This window comes from Opisthorchis viverrini (assembly GCF_000715545.1).
Source record: "Opisthorchis viverrini unplaced genomic scaffold opera_v5_81, whole genome shotgun sequence".
Lineage (NCBI taxonomy): Eukaryota > Metazoa > Platyhelminthes > Trematoda > Opisthorchiida > Opisthorchiidae > Opisthorchis > Opisthorchis viverrini.
This window is the reverse complement of record NW_008751736.1, coordinates 197222-220967: the sequence shown is the minus strand read 5'-3', so window position 1 is coordinate 220967 and position 23746 is coordinate 197222. Positions and strand designations below refer to the sequence as shown.

The following is a 23746-nucleotide window of genomic DNA, read 5'->3' as shown; positions in this document are numbered from 1 at the left end:
ATTCAACGCCATGTGCCACGCATAAAAGTGTCATAAGTACGCAGAGAGCCCACAAGGGCAAACAAACACAAGTCACTGACTGTGACCTTAGGAAGTCCCAGTCCAATAACAGCCTTGGCGGATTGAGGAAAGCAGATCCCTCGATAAGAGATGATCATCGGTTGGTGAACCAAAAAGTCGATGGCATGTAGGGCTGAGATTATGACGAGGGAATATCAATCAGCACCATACTCTTGCTTCTCATTCCACACAGTCACTCTGCGCTGACGTCTATTACAGTTGCTCGGCGATCTCGAAAAGCGATTAGGTTTAGTGACTCAAGTTGTTTCACATTTACACTGTTATTCACACCCTTCCCAACTAATCTCACCTAGGTTCCGTCGGAATTTCTGTCAAACAAAGATGAACTGGCACTAGCGAAGAGGTTGGCTCACTTGTTCGTGGCCTTCCACCAGGAAGCTTGTTTGCTCACCACCATGGCAGCCAATGCCTGGATCGATCAGCTTGGTCATGCTCTAGTGACCTTGATCTCAGCACTCCCGTCACAGGTAATTTGAGTGTTCTAGTTCTGTTTTTGCACATTTGTAACTAGTAGTATTTTCATGGTCCTGGTGTATTTTCCTGGTCAAGAGATGGAACTGAGTTTAGATAGCTGTGCTCTAAGGGTACTGGCTATTGTATTTATTGGAGAATTCAATGTTGATTGCGTCTCTCTTTCGGTTCGGGTATCTGGTAATGAACGTCGGACAAGTGAACGTCAGTACCGCCATGCCTGTCGATCCCCCACCAAAGTAGTGTCAATAAGACCGCGGATACCAATGTGACTGACAGACCTCGCTGTCAAACCACAACTTTGCCACATTTGAACGTTTTCCGATATTGTGATGGTTTGATGCAAACATTCCTACGTAAATCCACACATCCACTCTTCTGAGCGTCTCTCCAGTCCCAACATAATTCTTTTTACCCTTTCTCTTTTACCACTTTAGGAGATAGTTGATGTTCAAGATTGACGTATTTTACAGCTCTTTACAGCGAATTGCTTCCAGGCTCTTCAGTACTGTGTAGCACATTTCGGCATTATAAGTTTGAATCTATATAAGTTCGTCTAGTTAACATCACTTGTCCTATTTCAAACATCACCGATTTCTTGTGATCCCTTCGGTATCCCTGGAGCCTCCGAGCTCTTCTAAGTTTCTTTGCACTCTGTAAAGCATTTCCACTGGATCCAGTTTGACAAACTGTGTACAAGTAAATCGGTTTCTTCCAAATGTGGCATCCTAACGAACTTTCAACTGTGTGACTCCGTCGATCTATGCATATACTCGTTTCGTTGAAAGCAATGCAGACGAGGTCTCCCCTTGTTTGAGCTCAGCTCAATCATACGGATTTGTCCGCTCACTGAGAATGGACATGTTCCGTTCAGCGGAGACTTTTTACACATATATATGAGTAGTACTCCAGACATGGGCAACGTGGCAGATTCTCAGCCCTTGTACTTCCTTTTGATGACATGGCGGTTAGGCACCGGAAGAGTCATAGCTGAGTGTGATAACGCCCAATTTTCAGCTCTTGTTGGTGATGAGTTTGTGGTTCTCCTTGGTCGACTGACTACTTCCATGGGAATTCCTAGCTGAATTTCTGCTAAATCGATCGAATTTCTATCAGCTTAGAAAACAGTCGTTCAGTTGTTGCTGGTCTGTCTTCGGTTCAACCAAACGCTACTGGGGGAGAGGTGGCTCAGTGGTTAGAGCGCGAATTTGCTGACCGGAAGGTCCGTGATTCGAACCCGACCCCTGCCTCTCGACTTCCCCTGTCTAGGCTTGAGCAACCTGACAGTATCCCAGCCCTCGTGCTTCCTCCGAGTGGCACCGTAAGGGTGTTACAGCTGGACGGTGTCTTCACCGCATCCGTGTTAGCAACCAGGACATTAGGCATTCCCAATCATGTTTCTGTGGTCTAACCTAATTAACGTTGGAGGTTGAATGTTGGTCATCACATGGACCAAAATCCTTGCTGGTTGAAAATATATTCTTTTAATTTTCCCGCTGTACTGATTTGCACGATAGCGGAAGTAATTGAATGATATGTTCAACTAGGTTAGGCACAGTCTTAACCCGGTCTGGGTAACAAAACAGATTCGTAGTTGGGTGCGATTATGTGTGCTACATGTTAGAAGCGCAGGAATTGAGATGGTTAGGGAGCAGATCGAAAGTGACTTCGTATGACGGGCCCTTTCCACCTTAGGTCGCCCCCGCCGAGCTGGACGATTCGATTGCAGACAGCGCACAACGAATCGAGGTGACATCATCAGCGGTCGGTTTGCTAGAGTGCGTAATTGAGCTAACGATGCTGCGGTAGTTTCGCATTCAGTAGTGTTGCTTGTGTGTTAATATATGTGCTGCTACCCGGGCTGACCTTCGATCACGAACGGTGGTTCGATCGGGTGGCTTCGTTGATCGCTTTGTTAATTTGTGTCCTGATTCATGGAGGAATTTTTATCAAAAGAAGCCTGAAAAAGAAGACATATCAACAACAGCAACAGCAAGAACAAGCGACCAGAGAGTTTGTCCTTGAAGAATGTATCTGAACTCACAGCGGGATTATTAACTCGAAAATGAATCCTCGTTGGTTACAAATTGAACGCTAATCTACAGAAACTGTTTTCAAGATCGAAGGACAAACGAGACAAAACCAAGAGGAATAATGTAGTGCACCAGATCAACTATAATAACTTCTACGTTGAACAGTCTAGATGGAAATAATGCAACGAGAAAAGGGACAAAACCCGGCCATCACGAGATATGACCCGCCTATCCTGGATGTCCATACACGTAAACCAAGAGGGTCACAAATGCAATCTGGAAAACGCTAAAACCTTGACATACAGCTAAACGGGACACGGAAGAGAGTTTCTGGAAGCATGGTATTCCACGATTAACTTGATCCAACTTGCGCACATGCGAAGGACCAATATCTCAACCGGAATACTCAACGAGAGCCGAGTGTCGGATGAACAAACCAAGAAACAAGAAATGTCTTGGAGTCGGGTCAGCATAGGTCACAAACCAGGCCAGAGGTCAATCCGGCACCGACTCGAGTACGAGAGTAGGGGAGGCCAAGCTCAGAGGTCATGTGGTCATCGATCAATCAGGACACAGGATAACAGCGATCAACGAAACCACCTGACCGAACAGCTAATCGAAGGTCGGCCCGGTTAGCCGAATGTACATGAACACACACGCAACACCACTACACCCCTCACAACGCACTGATGATATCACTTAAATGGGTGACGAAACGTTTGCAATCAAATTGCCTGGATCGGCGAACAAACCAACGACTATCTACGCTACCTGAGCTACCACCATTCTCCACCGAGGATAGCTGTCGTTTACACTATGTTCTTCAAAGCTGTTAGTGTTGGGTGCGGATTCAGCCACCTTGAACGTCGTTTTTCTTTTCTGGAGTGTGTTCAATCACTTTCTATTGATTACTTTTCCAGCCCGCTCAGCACTTCAATTTCAACCTACTGGGTCGTTTGCTCAGGTGCTTCGCACAGAACGCAGAACGTGTTCACGAAGGCGTGATTGCCAATGGTAAGCACCGTAAGAAGTTGGGATAACATGCTTCTGTCGCGCCGTGCATTGATTGATGTTATTGGTTGGTGTGTATCTAATATGAAGATCGTCATGCTAATTTATTTTTCCGAGCGGCTGTCACTCTATTTTCACTGTTGTTCTAGCCCATTTTGTGTTCCGAGTCGTAGATCGTTTTCTACTCCATCTTCCCCATGAAGGCCAACCACTGCTGCGCATACATTTCAAAACTGTTCAAACTGCGTCGCGCCGTACCCCGTCAAATTATCCGGTGTATGGATAAATGCTCATTCCCCTCACTCGCGCGGAAGGTCCGTTTTTCGAACCCGACTTCTGCCTCTCGAATTCCCATGTCTAGGCTCGGGCAACCTGGCAGTATCACAGCCTCCGTGCTTCCTTCGGGTGGCATGACAGCCAGGCACCAAAAGGATGAATTCTCACTCGCGCACCACTGTCGAATCATGGTTGCGAATAGGACAGATAAAAATGGCTGGTTCGCGATAGCTCAATGCTTTAGATTCGAACTTAGTGACCGGAAGACCCGTGATTCGAACCCAACCTCGACATCCCAACTGCTCTTGTGTAGGTTTTGGTAACCTTGCAGTATCTCAGCGCCCATGCCTCCTGTCGGTGACATGGCAGCAAGACATCGAAAAGGTGTTGCATTCCACCCCTCAATCCTCGAAGAAACACTTGAGGGATACTAAGATATACCTTCTTGTGGGACGAGGGCTAATGATAGTTCTATGGCACCAGTTCTGCGTCTTGAAATGGATGTTTTAATGGCATCCTTGTTTTTTGTGTAGCTTTTCCCCTTGAACCACGGGCCTTCCGGTTAGCAAATTCGCTCTCTAATCAATGAGCCATCTCGCCCCATTTTAGTCGAAACGAATTACAACAGAGACAGCTTTCGCATCCCTAGAATAGCTTCTCCTATGGGGCAATATGTGACGCAGCCGGCTCAGCAGGAGAAGGAACAGTGCCGCGATATCAGAAAACTCAACTGTTCAGGCTGAGTTAGCTAGTAGTGAAGTAACTTAGGAAAAGTGAACGCTCAGCCATAGCAACTTTTCGGTGCACTCTAACCATGCGGTTCGAAGGAGCCACATGGCTGATATTTTGCGAAACCGTCCAGGCCCCAACAGGAGCAACTGACCTTTCCGTCAATAGGCCCGCATGTTAACCATCTGGATATGTCTAGCTCAGGTGGCAAAAGTAACAGTGAAGTTCAGCAAGCAATACAGTGTAAACCAAGCAAACACTCGAAGTATTTTGCTCTTTTTATCCTTTACTAAAAAACTGTTTTGCTGCTGTTTGAGCAACTGCTACCCTTTGTCTATTTCTGCATTGACCCAAGTCATTTTGAGGTCACAACTGAAAACAGAACAGGAGTGGATTTTCCACACCTCGAAATGGTTGGGAGAAGACACGCTGGGCCTTTCGCTTACCGAACCTGTCCTGTACCAACCGAGCTAACAGAAACGCTTGTTCCACCCCACACTTGGTATGCACTTGGAACCTCGTACGTAATTCACCAGGCCTAATGATCTAACTGTCGGTATCTGTTAGTGAGACTCACGCACGAATGTCACAGTGCACCAAACGTTGAAATCATCCCCTATTCAAAGGGGATTGATAAAAATCGATCAGGGCGAGATGGTTCAGTGGTTAGAACGCGAATTCACTGACCATGTCCGTGGTTCGAACCTTAGACTGAAATTTTCCTATTGCCATATCCATCATGGGGGTGTGTGACCTTCTGCGACGCATGTTGTTTAAACCAAATCCAATGGTAGCTAGGGGCGGGAGGGCCCAAGTGGTTGGAGCGCGAATTTACTGACCGCAGGGTCCATGATTCGAACCCGACCTCTGCCTCTCGACTTCCCCTGTCTAGGCCTGGGCAACCTAGCAGTATCCAAGCCCTCGTGCTTTTTTCGGGTGCTATGGCAGCTAGGCACCGGAAGGGTGTTACAGTTGAACGATTTGGTTTTATTTATATGGCATAGTTGTGTCTCATTTTGGTCTGTGGGGAACTGATGATAGGAAGCACCTGCTGATGGATTTATCTTTTTGAGTTAGGACGCTAGCTTCATTCCGAAAATATTAGTGCTTCGTATTCACGTGTGACTGACTTGTCGACTGTTCCCGTCGGTGGTTGAGTACTGGCTAAGCCACTGAGACTCGCAATGGCTATACCTCCATAGTACATCATTGCTGAAGGATAGTCTGGTTTGTCAATAGGACAAGCGATTACAAAGTTGGATATCGACCCAGAGCTCAACACGCGGAGTTTCCTTCACCCTTTGAATCAATTGATTATTATTATTTGTTTGAAACCACAACACTGCTGAAGTCCTATCTTCAGGTCGTTCACTTTTAACCTTCCTTCAAGCCGCCTTCAACCCGTTTACGTGGAAGGTCACGCAGGATCATCCCTTTGGACACTTGACAGGCTTGCTGATGGCACTCAAGCTCTGTTTGCTCCACTCCCCCTGGTTTGCTTGTCCTCCTCCTTCCTCCGGTTCTCAGGTTAGTGTTCTCAAAAATTCACATCAACTACGCCGAACTAACCATTGTTCACTATCCGAAACGCCTCTCACCTTAATCTTTCTCCATTCAAATGCGAAACAATGAAAAGTTAACCANTATATATATATATATGTTTCTTTCCCCTTGATGCTGCAGACCAGTTCCCCACCGGTTCGGAATCAATCAGCCAAACCCAGCGCTCGATTCCTCACATCACCTCCAACGATCCCCTCCGTCCAACGATCGGGATCGTTTGACGATTCGTCTTGCTCCTCTTCACAATTGACTCTGGAAGAGCGCATTGCCGCCACGTCCTATAAAGCTTCATGTGGTTTGCTTGATGCGCTGGAAGCTGTTGTTATCCTAGTGAGGGTATGTTTCTTATACGGGGGTTGATCCTCGGAATTTTGGTTTCGTTTGATTGGCCTACTTTGTGAATGAAGATTACCTATCTATCGTCTATTTTTTGCCTGCTCACACTCTGCATATTCGTAATTTGGTACATTGTGCAATCATGTACCGCTTAGACCGGATACCAATCGATACATCGAATCATAGTCACGACTGGGAACATTAGAAGGTGATTAGTAGACACTTTTGAGTACATTGGTGAGTGTTTACAGAACAATTGCGATCCGTTTGTGTACTGTCCATCCATGCTTCAACAAACTCAGGTGTTGTTGAGGAACGGTCACATTCCCTCGACCGTACTTCGAAAACTCTGCCGCGTATTTCTCAGTAGCGGTGCTCGGTATTATGTCCAATCTACTATTGCACCGGCGTCCTGTCTAACTGGTGCTACTCTGGTTTATCCCGTTATAGAACCACGCGCAGGAGCCTCAGCTTCTAACCACTCTTGTGGAAACACTGTTGCCCGCCATTTCGCGTCTAACCGCGTGTTGTGTGCAAGCCGAGGCCATTCTCCAAGCGGCCGATACGGAACTAGATGAGCCCCTGCTCATCACACAGCGTAGACAGCAAACAAAGACTGCGGTAAGTCATCTGGGTTGCTCTTTCGATTGCCAACTGAGATTACTATAGAGGCTCATGACACCTTTGGGGAAGATTGACAGGAACTATTCTTCCAAATAATGTGGTGGTTTCATATTGTGGGTTCTGAGTTTAAGTGACCGAGAGGTGGGACCCGGAGCAGCAATGCTGAAGTACGTCGAACGGTATTGGGAAGAAATTACCCATCTACAATAGATGAACTGACCACACTCCATAGGTTGCGGCCACCCTGGATGGGGACTTCGAAACTCAACTCACCAGTTAATGACATTGGCGGAAATGGCCCAACCACGCCGTCGGCGGCGCTCTTGCATCAAAGCGATCGCCTTCAATGCGTAGCCACCTAATTTCCGAACAAGTTGATTATGCCTTCACCTCCAACGGTTGGTTGTATGTTCCACTTCCCCGTTATCCGGTGATCGAAACTGTAGCAGTTGAAACCAATGTGCCTATGGCACACGGTTTATAGCTGATAAATTGAATTGAGTTGATTGATTGTGTGACAGATTGTCACCAGAGCTAAACAGGACTCCTAAAGAGTTGCGGTGACTCCACCTTGCCTTCACCACAAATCTTGAAGAGTACAACAACTCCTGAACCGATGGCTGGTTTTTGAACGCGAATACTTCGGAAAACTCTAACGCAACATATTTTCATATGTACACCACATGTATGTGACATATGATTACAAACCAAACGGATGTAAGATTTACCTTCACAGTGAATATGCGATTTATCTAGTTTTTAACCTTTTCTCGAAGTGTGAGAAGACCCCTTCATGAAGAAATGGAGAATGGCAGATGATGTTCTAGCAGTGATCATACACCTCCCCGTTTTTTGTCAGTTTGACACGCACACACCCTTATTTGTCTCGTTTCCTTTCAGCTTGAAGACGTCTTTGTTTCCATTTGGCGCACACTTGGCTGTTCACCAGTCGTGTTATCCGAGACCGACACAGTTTCCGTCGTCAGATCACTATCCAAGCGCTCACAGAATGTGAGCAACCAGAAACCGCCGAAGTTGAACCCTCATCTATGTTCCGGACTGTTGCAAGCGGGACTTACGCTGTGTGACGCAGACCCAAAGTCATCAGGTTAGCTTGATGTTCAATGATAGATTTCGGATAATTTCGTAGACTGAGTAAGCCAGGGGTTTTGTTGTCCTGTCTAAAAATCCCACGGTAGTTGCTAGAATGCTTTCACTGACACCACGCTATCGGTTTCAACAACATGAGCGAAATTTATTTGAAGCTCTTCTAGACCTCACGTGAACAAAATACAGCTGAATGATTTTTTGAAAAACAAGCAATTTCGGCAGTCTTTATTCGAAAGCCTTGATGTGAAGAAAAGTTGACAGAGAAGGGATCTAGTACCAGACTGTCATTCCAGGATGCATACGCCACCAGATACTCGGAATAGCAACTGACACCAACAACACCAATAATATCGATCCGCAGCCATATCTTGCAGTGTCTCCAACCGTGTACAGGTGAACCACGCAGGCCCCACCTTGGAAGACGTATCGCGTTGACATCACGTCTCTACGATTGACCAACCTTCTGCTTTAGCCACTTTGAATTGAACACAGAAAACAGCACCCTCTTCGGCATGCGCAGTACATGGGAAACATGCTCAGAAAGGTCTGAGGCGCGGGTAAAACTCTGGACTATACTCATGTGGTACAGGTCGATATTTAATAGTATTAAGGATTATGGGGAGCGCGATGACCCAAGTAGTTAGAGTGCGAATTTACTGATCGTAAGGTCCGTGGTTCGAACCCGGCCTCTGCCTCTCGACTTCCCCTGTCTAAGCTCGGGCGACCTAGCAGTATCCCAGCCCTCGTGCTTCCTTCGTGTGGCATGGCAGCTAGGCACCGATAGGGTGCTACAGCTGGACGATTGCATTCAGGTTTATCGTGTTGCCAACCTACTTGAAATATTGGGTTAGTTGCAGGTTAATTTTGTTCTCGTAAGCGACACCCTGACGTTTAACTTGTTTTCGGATCGATGAAATTCTAGATCCGGACCCTGGAACACTCGAACACGCTGCTGAATGTGTGTCAGTTTTCGTGATAACATTCAAGTCTGCACGCCACTTGCTTATCTCCGGACCCTGGAGCACTCGAACACGCTGCTGAAAACATTCAAGTCTGCACGCCACTTGCTTATAGCCAGTTAGAATCCAGTCTTTCATTATACAGTCGGGCTCTGTACTCAATCCGATGGCTTCATTCAGCAACTCACATCAGCCTTTGACGAACCTCCTATTTTCCATATAGCATCTGTTGGTTTTTTATTTTGAAGGGATAGTTTATCTATTTCGGGACCTAGTGCTAAGTCAGACAATTCTGGACTATCCTGTGGAGTGGATATCTTATTTTCTCTCACTTTTTGGCTTCAGGTTTCATGGATTTTTGACAGGATAAATGACTGGGTAACTAACTGTCCTACCTGACACGCTGATCTCGCCAGAGTGCGGAGTTGGGTCCCTCTAACCCAGCCATGGATACTCATGTGCTCTTGGTTAGGCTTGAACAACTTGACGATACTTCGACCCTCATGGTCCTTTTGGGATGCATGGTAACCGTTCACTGGAAGCTCTTTTCCCTAAACACGTTCAGGGTTTGTACATGCGTAGTTAACCACAAGCCACGAGATGTTCAAGCTTCTATTCTACTGGTTTTCAAGGTTTCAACTCAAAACCACTGAATACTTTCTAGCATCCCTAATGACTTCCGTCCTAGTCTAATGCCCCGTGTCTCTGTGCTCGAATATCTACCTATTCGTTACCTTCTTGTTCCGTATTTCGGATCAATTTAGGATTACTCTGCCGTAAATATGTGATGATTATATGCACTGCCTTCGGACCAACTTCTGCTATCCGTCCTGATTATGTCGTTCTCAATTTATCTCTAGCTGATATCGCGTATTTTCCCCTCCTTGTTCTACCCTTCAGTATTAAAACGTCCGTTTATTTTGTGGTTCGTGGGATTTTGGAACCATCTAGCGGAAACCTGTCCAAAACAAGGCCGCTCTTGGGAAGTTGTGAGACACAGCCTGACAGAGCATGAGGAAACGGTTCGACAAATGTTGTGCGCGCCCTCACAACAACTAAGTAAATCTGCCGACGGCCACAAAGCTCCCAATTCAGGACGAAAGTTACGTGGCAGAGGTCGCAGATGCTCGACAGACCGTTCAGGCAAATTGTCTGGAGGCTCTGAAGAGAACGACACCTCTTTGGCTGATTTGAAGCAGGTAGGTTGCTGAACGGGTTCTTCCGTCCTCTACGTGTGTAATAGAGAGCAGTTGTATGCTGATCGATTTCTCGGGATTCTCTTTCTTAGGAACAGATGCCACCGATGCAATCAAGCCAAACTGAAGACAGTTCCAAATCTCGTCGACCTCGGCGTGGACGACTTTCACTCAACCGTTCCTCTGTGCTACCCGAGCAACAAACCACTCCCGTTTTAAAAATAGGTGCGTGAAGATTCTTGTATGCTTGCTGGCCTTTAACTGATGGTTTTTAACTAGTTATCGTTACCCTCCTAGCAATGAGCCTCGTTAGACCAAATGAAATTGTTCACTCTTCAGAAGCGTCTTGATTCTGTCCATTAATACACACGGACATCTCTTCCGATTGTGTGANAAAAGAGTCGTCTTCGCGGTGGAGAAATCGGAGCCGGCTCATTCTGGTTCAGGTGTCCTACCTCGGGGATACCAATGAATTATGGCTCGTCTTCATCAGTGACTATTAGTATCTCTAGAATCGATATTTGGGTAAATTTTGTGTGGATTTTTTATCCAACCTCTTGCTTTGAATCCAGCCTGCTGGGTTCTCAACAGCAGTGAAAGGTTAGCTGTTTCACTGACCGGAATTAAATTATTTTTAGAGGTCCAGGTCATCCTCTAAGATTTTAACAACATCTCTTGTTCTTCAGAGCCCCCGGAAACACCTACACGGTCAGCTCCCGGAAAACTGATGGCCGCACGCCGAGGACGTCGTTCTATGCTTGCCGTGTCTCCACAGAAGAGATCACCAGGTATACTGGCTAGTGTTTTGGGCATTCAACCTGGCGTCAATATCATGGAATCCAAGAGTACTTGGTCCCCGGCTGCCGGAGGTGGTTCCCCAAGCCCCCTTCCCGCTGGTCGCCCATTGGTCAAGCGTCGTCTTTTCATGAGCCCTTCGGAGATACCCGGCAAGTTCAACTTGGCGGCAAATGGGCAACGAAAACGAACGTCGTCGGATTCAGAGCAACATTCTGGGTGTAAGCCCAAGTTTAAACTGGAAAGCGAAGTGCTACCTCAACCAATCGATTTTGAGGAGTCTGCACAGGTACGCACTAGTTGCCATGTATGGTGGTTTAAACATAATTCTTTCAACCGGCGAGGGCTAGTGTATTTGCATTTAGTATTTCCGAGAAGTTTCATTAATGACATCCCAAGTCGGATTAGAATTCTTTGACCAAACTTGCACCATAACTTTTTCCGAATGAGTAGCACTGATCGCCACTGAATTTCATTCAGTGGGAACTACGGGCCCTTTTGAAAATGTAACTTCTTGTGTGCCTGTCAGAGCGGCATCACGCATGTGCGTCACTGGAAGTATGCTGGCTACTGAAATATGTGGTCTTGTGTTTTCGGGCTTAGATACAGACTGTCGCGCGCGAAAATTAATCATTCGGGGAACACCTTGCAGTTTAGCCTGAGACCCTAGACACACGACTAAGCCAATTGTATGAGCATCGGTAGAATCCCCCTTCCCCTGAATCTAGCCGGGTTAGTTATAGTAGTTAACAGTTCAACTCCGGTAGAGCTCCTATCAGCTAAACTCGCGTCTTTGGTGAGCGGGCGATAGCATATCCGAACTGTAAGTTGACCACTGTCTAGAATAGATTTGCGATCCACTGCTCCAAGTAGTGCTTCATTAATTCATGTCCCACTGGTATTTTTTAGTTTATTTTTCATCCCTAGCTTATTTGTTTTTCTCTTCCCTGACTCTTAGTTTGTATTTATTCCGCCTGCCCCGGACAACCCTCGTAAACGTCGTCGCACACTGACCTCTCACCAGAAGGAGCGATTCGAAGAACAAAGGTATCTGAATGATTCTCTTAGATTTCAGCCTGTCCAAATAATTTCCGGCCTTATCGCATTTGACTTTTTGCCTCATATGTCTACTACATTTTAGAAAAGACTACTTACCTGCAACCTACACCGAGTTGGATGTTAGTCAGCAATCTATGGGTGATTCTCAGTCTGAGTCTCAATCTCAGTTCAGCCAAGTTTCTTGGGACCAATTCCGAACCAAGACGACAGTTGACGAACCGTCAGAGCCTGTGTTGAGTCGAAACGAACCACCCGTGACCGATACGCCTTCCACTGCCGTGGAAACCGGACAGCCTGTTTCAGCCATCCAGACTGAAACACAAACAGATTCAGAGCACCCGCTACCGACGTAAGTTTAACATTTTCACCTCGGTTCTTTCGAGGGGCGAGATGGCTCAAGTGGTTAGAGCGCGAATTCACTGACCGGAAGGTCCGTGATTCGAACCCGACCCCTGCCTCTCGACTTTCCCTGTCTAGGCTTGGGCAACCTGGCAGTATCCCAACCCTCGTGCTTCCTTCGTGTGGCATGACAGCTAGGCACCGGAAGGGTGTTGCAGCTGAACGCGTTTCTTTTCCCTTCTACACTTCCACCGATGCACGCCAGCCCGGTTTTTGTCTTGACATTTATATCTTATAAGACGCCGATACCTGTGGAACTAATTGGATTCTTTATGACAACCGTACGTTTCATCTCACTTTCAGAACCCCCAGTTCCCCTGAACAGACATCAGCTGTTGCTGCTTCTGATCCGTCGGTAAGCATCTGCCCAGGTTTGAAATTACTTTTAAAATCCGGTCGACCGAGTACGTCTCACTTCACTTTTTCTGTCCCTCCTAGTTGGATTCTGAGAACCGGAATCAGGACACAAGCAGTTCTGTTTCAACTGATCAAATGGTGGAAATACCGAAACAAGATTCGCTTACCATTGAAGGTATTTGTTCCTGTCCTGATACATCTGCCTAATCGATTGATTCTCTTTTTCCTAACTGGGTTGACTGAAAATCGGTTTAAGTTACTTTGCTTTTGCAGGGTCTTCGTTCAACGTCAGGTCATGTTCTTCCGGCAGTACCTTTGCTTATTTTTTCCGTTTCCTAACTGGGTTAACTGGTCATGTGCTTCCGGCAGTACCTTTGCTTATTTTTTCCTCACTTTATTTTATTCCCTCCAAGTAGTACGACTGGTTAACAACATTTCTTCCGAGCTCGCTACCCAAAAATCGTCTTTTGAACCGTTGTGTCCCCAATGAGTGAGCTTACAATTATGGGTTTTCGAAGCTAATATGCCTGTATCAAATACTGTGCTGTGTACGGGAAGATGTCACGAATTCCTGTACTGAATGTCCGTGGTATTCTTGCTAATCTAGGTTAAAGTAGCCTTTATCGGTATGTAGTAAGCGTAAGTAGAGCGAAACTGTCTGATTCCAGACGAGCGGGTTGCAGACCAACTATGAACTGTATTCAGATTTGTATTGGCCCAATTCATCACACCCCCACGGGTGGCTGCTACCACACCCGTTATCACACGGGTGACGGCACTAAATTCATCACACCGCCACGGGTGGCTACTGTCACTCGTTGGTCAGCCTTACACACCCGTTATCACACGGGTGACGGCACTGTTCTTTTGCCAGTTCTTCCTATCAACGTGAATGTACTGCTTGACGAACAAGCCAGAAATCACATTCTCGATAATCGTCATATGTTTACTGATGATTGTTCATTTTTCTCACATTTTCCCCTTAGAAACCGGCAGTTCCAAAGGCCCATTCACCGAAGACCGCAGTTTGTCTACCAGTCCAAAACCGACTGACCACAGCTGTTCAGTGACAAGTTCCAAAACAAGCTCGTCTCCCGTACTGCCTCCAAGGAAATTACCATCTCCACAAACTCCACCGCTTAATTTGCCCCTGTCTGGTCTGCTCCATCGCGTCAGTCCTCTGATGTGCGGTGCGTTCCTAGCTGTTTGGAAATCTTGTTTTGCTGTTTTAGTGCCATGAACATCTTTGTAGCGTGTCGTTTTCTTTCTTCGGGGGGCCTGTTTGTGTGCCGTATGCAGGCTCTCTTCCTGTAGCCCATGTTTGAATCCTACCTGACTCACCACGTTTGTGTTAGCGTGTGAAACTGTTTCGGCGTCCATATTGACCTTGTCTTTTTACCAATCTCTCTCGTGTACGTGATCATTTCCATTAATTTACCCTTCTACTTGCTATGTAGGTCCAAGCTCAAGTCGTGCTCAGCGCATGCTTGCTCTCGGTCTTCAAAAGGCAGCGGAACAGACGGCACGCCAGAAACACACAGACGCTACGCCTCGTACGCCCGAACGCCGCTCGAGTCCAACTGCCAACCTTCAGTCGTTGAAAACTCCTTCGGGAGCTGAGTCGCCATGCGGTAAGCCTGGTCTTTTGATGAGGTTGCAATAGACGGAGCCAGGGCCTGCGCTATGTTCTGCTTGTTATTTCTCCGTTCCACTGTTTCCAATTTGAAACCACTCGTCACTTTTCAGCTGTCGCTCATTAGTCTTAGAGTTCTGAACCAGTTTGACTAATTGGATTAGTTGTTGGTGGTGGCGGGATTTGTAGAATGCATAGTCATTGTACTCGAGTTTCACTTTGCATTAGAGCTCATCAGTACTGCATAGCCTTGGCCATGTCGGGGTTTGAACTCGGGGCATCCAGCATAGGACGTGACGGGGTTAGCACTACCCCACCAGCACACGCTGGACACATTGGCATTATCGTGTCCGAACAGGTAAACATGTTTACGCTTGACTGATGCGGTTATTTTGTCCGACACCTCAAATGACGACCCACTAACTGTACTGGTTGTGTCAACGTGACATGAGGTGCACCATGACAACAGTATGTTATGTTTATGCTATTATCAGAACTGCACATGTGTTCTCAGCTGTAGCATCCTTTCGGTGCCTAATTGTCATGCCACCAGAAGGAAGCACGAGGACTTGGATACTGCCAGGTTGCCCAAGCCTAGTCAGGGGAAGTCGAGATGCAGAGGTCAAGTTCGAACCACGGACCTTCCGGTCAGTGAATTCGCACTCTAACCACTTGTCCATCTCGCTCCCCAGTCTCACATCGAGTACTCGGGAATGTCGATTTAATCCTGTAGAGTACTATAAGGCTAGTAATCACCGTACGGCCGTTTCAGAACTGTTGGAAGTCAATAGCGGTGCACACCTTACAAGGTTTGAACCCACAACGACCCGGTCACTATTCGAGCCCTGTGAACCGTCCAAGTACAAGAGGATAATAATCTCGTAAAAAACAACACCCCACAAGTTGTTTGTCTGAGAAGTGAGCATTCGAGAAGCTGGTTAACAGCGAGTCACATTATGCGTAACCGAAAAATGACGCCGCTACATTCTGGGCAAGTGAACCTTACACTACTGATTAGCCAGTCGCTGTCGAACTGTAGTGTTCAGGCGCCGAGCGGCTGTGAGTTTCGATCTTCCAAAGAGGGGATGATTGCGGAATGGCTGCACTGTCCTTTCCAGCTTGTTGGTATAACTCGGCTTCACCTACAGCGTGACATCTGGATTCGGAATTTCGTAACCTCCATGCATGCAAGCGCGTCAGTGCTTTTCAACGTAACAGGTGCACCGTGACAAGTGTCTTATGATTATGCTATTAGCGGAACCACATATTTGTTCTCACCTTGATTCAGTTGTAGCGTTCTTTCGGTGCCTAACTGCCATGCCACCAGAAGCAAGCACGAGAGCTGGGATACTGCTAGGTTGCCCAAGGCTAGACAGGGGAATTCGAGGTGCAGGGATCGGGTTCGAACCACTGACTTTATGGTCAGTAAATTCGCGTTCTGACCTCTAAGCCGCCTCACTCATTCGGTACATATGTCTCGACGTAATAACAGGGCTGAGGCAATGTCGATTTGACAAGAACATAAGAAGGCGACCTACGTAACATTTAAAGTTGGATGCATCTTAAGTGACCTTTCGACATACGGTTCCGCCCACCAGCGCACTTTTAGCAACACTTTGTTTGGTTGAATAATATTGAATGCGTTTTCTTTTTTAGTATCTATCTTGTAAGCCTAAACAATATTTTTTGGACGGATGGAGAGTTATTTGCCCATAACTTAAGAAAACTCCACAAATTTTACACACCCCTCTCTGATGTTGCACAAGTTCGACTGCATTTTCCTCCTTGCTGCTGGTAATTTCGCCAAACATTTTCAGGCATCATGCGCAGCATCGCGTCACGCAAAAAATCCCACCGAGTGTCATTTGCAGAGCAGCCAGTTGTCTACACCTTTGGAAGCCCAACACGTGAACAAAGCCAGGGAACACCACCGCGTCCCCCTCCAGTTGAGCCGAAACCACCGCCTCCTACCTCGACCGAAACCAAAGTGGTTATCGACCTCTCGTCCTCGAAACCAAGTTATCCTGACGTTTCAACACACGCCAGTCCTGAACCAGTCTTTGACGTGGACCTGGATAATTCGCAATCAGTTGGACAACGGTGAGTGGTGTTTTTTTCTGTTAGTCGAAGGCAGTTTCGTTTTTCTCTGTGTTATTCGATGTTTTCGCCTCTTACTGTTCATTGATGACCTCCAGCCTTCCAGACCCCATACTTCCCACACATCGTGAGATTCTTTCAGGACAGTATTGGGCTAGCTGATATGCTTCTTGCTCGGTCGGTCAGCCAAAGTATACTCTGAACAGTCAGCTCAGAGTTTTCGAAAATGGAAACAAGTCCACCCTCGAATGTGGAGGGGAAGTTAACGGAACAATTTATGACCCACAGTGTTTAAAAGGCTCGTGGGTAGTTCAGCGGCACGACACGAAGGTCCGCAGTAGCACCGCTGACGCTTGAAACCTGCGGGATCCGTAGAATTCACGTCCACTGTCGTTTGAACAGTCTCCTGTCCTGGTGTAATTTGTCTGGTTAGCCCACACCACGCGTGTCCAGAGAATGTTTGCTTTTCGGATTCTCCCTTGGAGGATTACTGGTCGCGGTCGGACTCATGGGTCGCGGACACACAAATCCTGCGACAACTCACAAACGTTTGTCCCTTCTTTTAATTTCGGTCCTGTGCAAATCTCAAAAATCACACCCGGAATAGCCGAATACAGTGGTATTCATAGTCGAGATGTTGACAAGTCGGTAACCACAGCCAGGGCAGCTACTGGATCGCAGTTCGAGACGTGAGGCGAACGAATCACATTACTCAAGCGTGGACATGTTCGCCTGTCCAGACGTGAAAATTCAGGTGCTTCCAGCTGGTGGAATGGTGATAACGTGCTCGCCTTGGAAGTCAGACGTGCAGGGTTCAAACCCCGGCACTGCTGATGAGCTCCAGTAACAGTGAACCTCCAGTTCAGTTCTCCCCAGAGGGCCAGGGGAAGAGAGTGATGTGAACGGGAATCCTGCAACTGCTTAATTGCCCAGCGAGTTGTTCAGTTCACTCGTCGTTGGTCCACTTGTGCACCGTTCTTGCTTGATCAAACCTGTTTTCAGTATGTTGAGAATGCCTTCGCGTGGTGATTCTGTTGCTAGTTCTGGGGTTTTTCACCGTACATGTCGAAACATGTGACGCGTGAGAAACAAAAATCGAAACAGTTGGACTATTTTGGACACTTCGGTGATCTGTTTACTCTCGCATGATCTGGCCAGCTTCCTGGGGTTGTTAAAATTCCGTTCGCTGCAGAATTGAGGGTAGTTACCTCGTCGGTGACCCAGCCAGAAGAAAGGATGCAAATGTCCGGACGTGTAAAGACGTTCTTACTCTCAAAATTTGTTTACCTATTGCTACCTTGGAAAGATAAGGGCTGCTTAACAAGCTGTGGGAATCAACGGTGTCAACCTGTTCGCATTCCTGTCCACCCCGTCAGAACATGTTTACACCGGTACAACGCGCAAACATAACTACCGATTATCGCCAATGGACTCTGTCACGAACTGACCGCCACGTGATTGGTTTATCACGTGTAAATAAAGACACTCTTGTACTGAGCCTGGCGACATTTGTTGGACTGCGGTCTCGGTGTTCAGGTAGTCTGTCTGCTTGAGTAGCTGACGAGTTTGAATGTGTTGAACAGATTTATATTTGAGAAGGAGAATAGTCTTTCCACATGCTCTGGTAAGCTTTACTGACCTTTTTTCGCATTTTTTCACCTAATATACTTCACATAACACCAAGTCTAAGTATGTCGCGTTCCTCATTCAAAGTAAAAAGTTTTATTTGGCATCCTCAATCGTCGTTATCTCTTGGTGTGAACAAACCGAATGGGTTCCTGTAGAAGACTTTTAGTACTCGTAAGCACGTGCTGTTCACTTGCCGATTCGTAAATCATGAGGCGTTTATATCCCGAAAACTTATTGGCTTACCTTTCAACTGCCAGCGAACTTGTGACTACCAAGGTTCTATCCAGTGCCTGCACGTATATCAATGATTCTCTTGTAACTCCCGTGTACATCCTTCGGTTCAGATGGACAGCGTTAAGGCGAGTAGCCTTCAGATTGGTTTTCAGCTGTGAGCAGGTACTTTCGGGTCACGTCCTGATAGGCGGTAATCGATTTATTTGAACTCAGCTGGTCCTGCCGTCAGCTACAGCCGGTGATCTTGGACGTCAAACGCCAGACAGTATATTTACGACCTTGAGTACATGACTAGCCTTATCGACTGTTCAGCTGTAGCACCCTTTCGGTGCCTAACTGTCATGCCACCAGACGGAAGGGATGGGATACTGCTAGGTTGCCCAACCCTAGACAGGATCAGAGGTCGGTTTCGAACCGCGGAATTTCGGTCAGTTCCACTTACAGAGCCATCTCGCTCCAGTGGTCGTATTGATGATCCATACATTCGACGAATACCCGCACATTGCCGCGTTTCGATCGGAAGTGGGGAGTCCATTATCAGTGCGAGCTCTCCTGTGGAACTGGGCACAGTGATACGCCAACATGTGAAATACAATACACAGTCCAGAATTTAAGACGCGAACTCTCTTCGGAATGGTTACTATTTATCTTACTATGGTTGACCATTGTATTTAGTGTGACCACCTTGCGGTCACGTGGGCAATGTATGAATACTATGTCGCGTTGTCTCACTGTCTATTTAGTGGGTGTGACCTACGCAATTTCGCTCTGACCTGTAATATGTGCCTTCTGAGTTTAAAGGAAACTTACCATATTGCTCTCGTTGTCTTGCTGACGGGGCAAAGCAGCTGCCTTGAAAGTAAACTCAAAGCCGAACTTCAGTCGCTATCTGGCGCGATGGTTGCTAACTTGGCTGCTACGAGTCATGTGATTAATTCTGTCAGCGCTTTCCGAATCCTGACTATCTATCTACCGAGATTCGTCGGATATCAATGTTTAGCAACAGCTGAAGCAATCGCGATTCACTCACGCCTTCAGTGACCTAATCCCCCAGTCTGTAGTGGTCAGAATAGATCGCAAAAGCATTACACAATACAGCTTGACTTGCTACAAACCCCACGGAAAGGGACCCATGCCGTCTCCCATAAACCATTCATTCATTTTCGCAGTTCGTCGCTGAAAGCGTCCACGATCCGGCTGCGCGTGATCCCCATTGTTATTTTCGACTGCCTGAATTGATCTTGATGAAATCAAGGTTCTTTATGGTCGCAACACGTGTCACTTCAGCGCGTCACGTGTGGCTACTTGACAAAACGCGTTTTGTCTACCGGGACGCACTTCCCAAGGCCTTTGGTGCGTAGTAAAAACATTTGCCTACTCATGAGTAGCATGACGTACACATTTTAAAGTTACAGCCTGTCCCAACAACAACTATTCAGTCAACATCAGTAGTCTTTTGCGTTACCACGAGGACATTCACCATTCGCACGTGGTTCACTACACTCTACTTCTCGTGGTACACGCGGAAACTACTCACAAATTATACAAGGTTATCTCGAACGGTTTCAGGCAGCTCACTCATTACTGAGCTCCATCTGTATCCGCAGCCAACATAGGGTTCTTTAGGAGAGCGAACTCCCCACACAGAAAACAGTTTTTGGAGGTGTAAGTATAAAAAACATTCCAGTATCCGGTGTTTTTCGCTAAGCGCAGGTTTGGCTGCCTTTGCTGGCTGCGATGTGATGGTGTTTTACCGAATGCCGCCGGCAAGGACCTAGGGTAACAGTGTTGTTTTTAGCTGCTGGTATTCAGGTCATCTATAGTCTTTTACCTTCGTCACACCTATTTGAAAACGGTACAATTAGCGTTCGGCACCCTGTCTGTCTATGCTTCAGAATGCACTGTGTTCGTCAACTCTTTTTAGGACTTTCACATTTGGTTTCTTTGTTCTTTTCGGTACAGCTCTCAAACCAAACCACTCAATGATGAATCCCCTCCTCGTGCACAGCATCGTCAACGGAAGTCGAACTCACCGCAACGTCTTATAATAACTCCAAGATCCAGTCTTACTAACAGTCCATCACGAGCTCACAGAAAAGAAACCAAACTGGATAGCCGAAAGTCTGTCTTTGTCAAACGACGACGTCTTTTTATGGCTGACTCTCCCGAGCCTGTTGTTGAAGTCCCTGCAACCGTCATGCTGCAACCTGAGAAATTGCCATCAGCTTCTGTAGTCCTGTCCCGCCCATTGGTAGTCGATAGTGAACCCACTGAAATTGAAGATACGCAGTCCAGTCAAACTCCGGTGTCTCTCAGTTCATCTCCTCCGGTGGCACTGTCCGAGTCGACAATCTCCGAGACACAAGATGATGTGGAGTGCGAATTGATTGAGAGTAGTCAAGGCACGCAGGATTCTACTCTACAGCCTCCATCAGAACCCGAACATTGTATAACGGAATCGTTAGAACAGCACACGTCTCCACAACACGCCATCTCTCCCGCACCCGCCTGCACTGCGGAACAGGTAAGATCCGCTACCCCCCTTTTCCTGGTAACAGCTCTTGTTTCTATGCGCAATAATCGTTCCTTTGTGGGTCGGGCGTGTCACACTGCCCCAAGCGAATATGTCCTCTTGGGGATAGCACGAGGGACTACCACCCCATTCATGAGATTAACGTCAGTCCAGATAGGCAAGTCCTGGTTCTCGGTGTAGAACGGGTTAGCCTTTGGTGAAGTATCTAATTGTCGTAATTTGGGATTACATATGCCGGGGTACAACTAAGTTGCCCGGGACACACCAGTCATCACCGCCCGTGTCATCAATGTTGAACACAGGTTCTTCATTGTGGTACAACTACAACATGAAAAAGAAAAGAAAATTAAAGGTCTAAAGTAGCTACTCCTAAGCGCATGCAAGTCTGGGAACGATGGTCGTTGGTTTCTTCGCTGAGCGATTTGGTTACAAGCCTTTCGTCACCAGTCGGACTAGTATCATCAGGGGGTTGTGAGTGCGAGTGATTGGAGGTCGGAAGTATGTGGTTTAATTAATACGTGGATTTCTACAGGGTCTATTCACCCAGGTCGACCTTGACCGATTATTAGTCCTTTAGTTGATCATCCCAATAGGCTCCTGATTGGTGGATATCCGTTTAGAAACTGGAAAATGGGACCTGTGTACCATAGAGGAATTGGTTCTAGCAGCTCTAGTGTTGTTTGCTGAGGATAAGTTGATTGGCGAGGAAAGCAGCCTATCTAGTTTCTTGATTTTGAGTGGGGTTTCTCGTCTGATGAAACGTGGTGTGGAACTGTTACTTACTAAAGACTCTGATGCAAGAACGCGACTGACTACGTTACTAGAACATTAAAATATCTCACCCCGATGTCCTTATCCGGGAGAGAATCGGTTGCTATCACGAGTGGATTTGGTGGCCTGAACATTCATAGTTCCATGCCAATTCACCAGGTTTGGCGCATTTCCATTCCAGCTAGGTAACACCAAAGTTCCGCTGTTTATGTTGTCCGGCAAGCGCACTCATTGTGTGACTAGCTCGTTTGACGCGGTTGTATCACAACTTGAGCAGTACGGACTCAGTTTATCTTATCAGATCCCACCAATGCTTTCGAGGTGTGAATTGTGAAACGTGATTATATTTATGGCCCATGCAGTGCATTTTAACACATTGCGGTACTGTATGCGGTACCTCTGATGGATGAAGTTATACTTCCACCGGCACCGTTAGTCTGTGGTTGGTAAAAGCCTCCCTGATCTCCTCAACTTGAACAAGGACACTGCGGAATTGGCTGTGATTAACACATTGATATTCAATATGTCCGTGCTACTTTACGATACTTTATTCCACAGGCCTCATACGGGCCATTAGATGCACCTGTCTCGGTGAAATCTACCGTGGCCTGGTGGACGATTGTTCAGCATGTGTGCCAGATGGTTCTTGTCCGTATTCCCTAAGTTTGTGAGACTTTTGTGCCGTATTCCCACCCTTCCACTTCCGCCTTTCTCGTGAGTATTTGACAGTTAAGCAGCAGTGATTAGAGCGCGAATTTACTGACCAGAAGTTCCATTGTTCAAACCCGACCTGGAAGTATCCCAGCCCTCGTGCTTCCTTCGGGTGACATGGCAGTTAGGCATTAAAAGGCTGCTACAGCTGTACCTATATCATACCTATGACCCCAAAGTAGTATGCCAAATGTAAACGGAGATCGTGCTCAGCGGTAGCGGCACTTCCGACCTCAACGAGAGAGAAATCGACGGTTGACCTGAATTTTTGGCGAATTCATCAAGTTTGTTCCCCTCTATTAGGAAAATCAGCTTCGAACGTAACGGGACTGCATAACTGCCAATGGAATAACCGCTTTTCGTTGAGACAGATTTCATTGGTTGTTGTTCACTCGTCCTTGACAGATGAGTTGTATTCTTTGTATCACTTTTTTGACCCGCTTGTACGCGACAGTGATCAATAGAGCAGCTGGCTCGCACGTTCATTGTCCAAGCGCATCTGGCTATCAATCGGCTATCCGGACCGGGGTTCGCGGTAATAAGAAAGCATTAAGGAGACTGTGTTCGACAACAGATTCTGACACCAAATACGCGGTGCCTTGGGAAGTGGACTTCGTGATAGTGTTGGTGACAAAAATGAGGTCAGATGACCGCGGTTACGGTAATAAGAAGGCATTAAGGGGACTGTGGTCCACAACCCCATCAATGCTCTGTGTTTCTAGAGTATCCTAATTTCAACAAATACTGTCATTTGCACACGAATTCGATGTTTTCACAGGAAACTCAGCCGAATCCAGCTGAACCTTCCGTTGATGATAGTTCATGATGGCCTGTCCAATTTTATTTCAAGTAGAACATAAGACTGAGGAAAACTCCGGGGCTGTGCCTAACTCATGAGCCCCCAAAAGGGCGATACCAGTTGTGGGCTGCCGAAGGGTTTCCAACAACCTTCTCAGTAGTGTCTTACATCTACACAATATCTTGGTTTTACTTTTTTGCAGGATGAGCCAAAGAACGCCACCAAGGACCCGCTCTCCATCTCGCAGCATGGCGATAGCGATGTGCCTACTGAACCAACAACGACTGTAGAGCAGTCACCGGAATCCGGCGCCGAACAGTTTATTCGACAGAGTCTATCC

General features: G+C 46.9%; 3 protein-coding genes across 3 annotated transcripts in view; 1 reads left to right on the top strand and 2 right to left on the bottom strand.

Annotated features, from left to right (window-relative positions):
* The window catches only part of T265_04691 (hypothetical protein), a gene marked incomplete at both ends in the record, with an annotated part of 42456 nt that extends 26013 nt beyond the window's left edge, over positions 1-16443 (bottom strand). Inside the window, 2 exons of the mRNA XM_009169495.1 lie at positions 15911-16070; positions 16378-16443. Coding sequence (XP_009167759.1) covers positions 15911-16070; positions 16378-16443 — 226 coding nt within the window. The remainder of the gene's footprint in view (positions 1-15910; positions 16071-16377) is intronic.
* Positions 1-23746, top strand: part of T265_04689 (hypothetical protein) — a gene marked incomplete at both ends in the record, with an annotated part of 42328 nt that overhangs the window by 17076 nt on the left and 1506 nt on the right. Inside the window, 16 exons of the mRNA XM_009169493.1 lie at positions 375-548; positions 3506-3599; positions 5965-6128; positions 6285-6500; positions 6951-7121; positions 8025-8232; positions 10145-10392; positions 10482-10614; positions 11076-11473; positions 12143-12231; positions 12326-12592; positions 12946-12997; positions 13081-13174; positions 14457-14630; positions 16450-16732; positions 20555-21116. Coding sequence (XP_009167757.1) covers positions 375-548; positions 3506-3599; positions 5965-6128; positions 6285-6500; positions 6951-7121; positions 8025-8232; positions 10145-10392; positions 10482-10614; positions 11076-11473; positions 12143-12231; positions 12326-12592; positions 12946-12997; positions 13081-13174; positions 14457-14630; positions 16450-16732; positions 20555-21116 — 3327 coding nt within the window. The remainder of the gene's footprint in view (positions 1-374; positions 549-3505; positions 3600-5964; positions 6129-6284; positions 6501-6950; positions 7122-8024; positions 8233-10144; positions 10393-10481; positions 10615-11075; positions 11474-12142; positions 12232-12325; positions 12593-12945; positions 12998-13080; positions 13175-14456; positions 14631-16449; positions 16733-20554; positions 21117-23746) is intronic.
* Positions 21351-23746, bottom strand: part of T265_04690 (hypothetical protein) — a gene marked incomplete at both ends in the record, with an annotated part of 8385 nt that continues 5989 nt past the window's right edge. The window contains one exon of the mRNA XM_009169494.1: positions 21351-21446. Within this exon, the coding sequence (XP_009167758.1) occupies positions 21351-21446 (96 nt within the window). The remainder of the gene's footprint in view (positions 21447-23746) is intronic.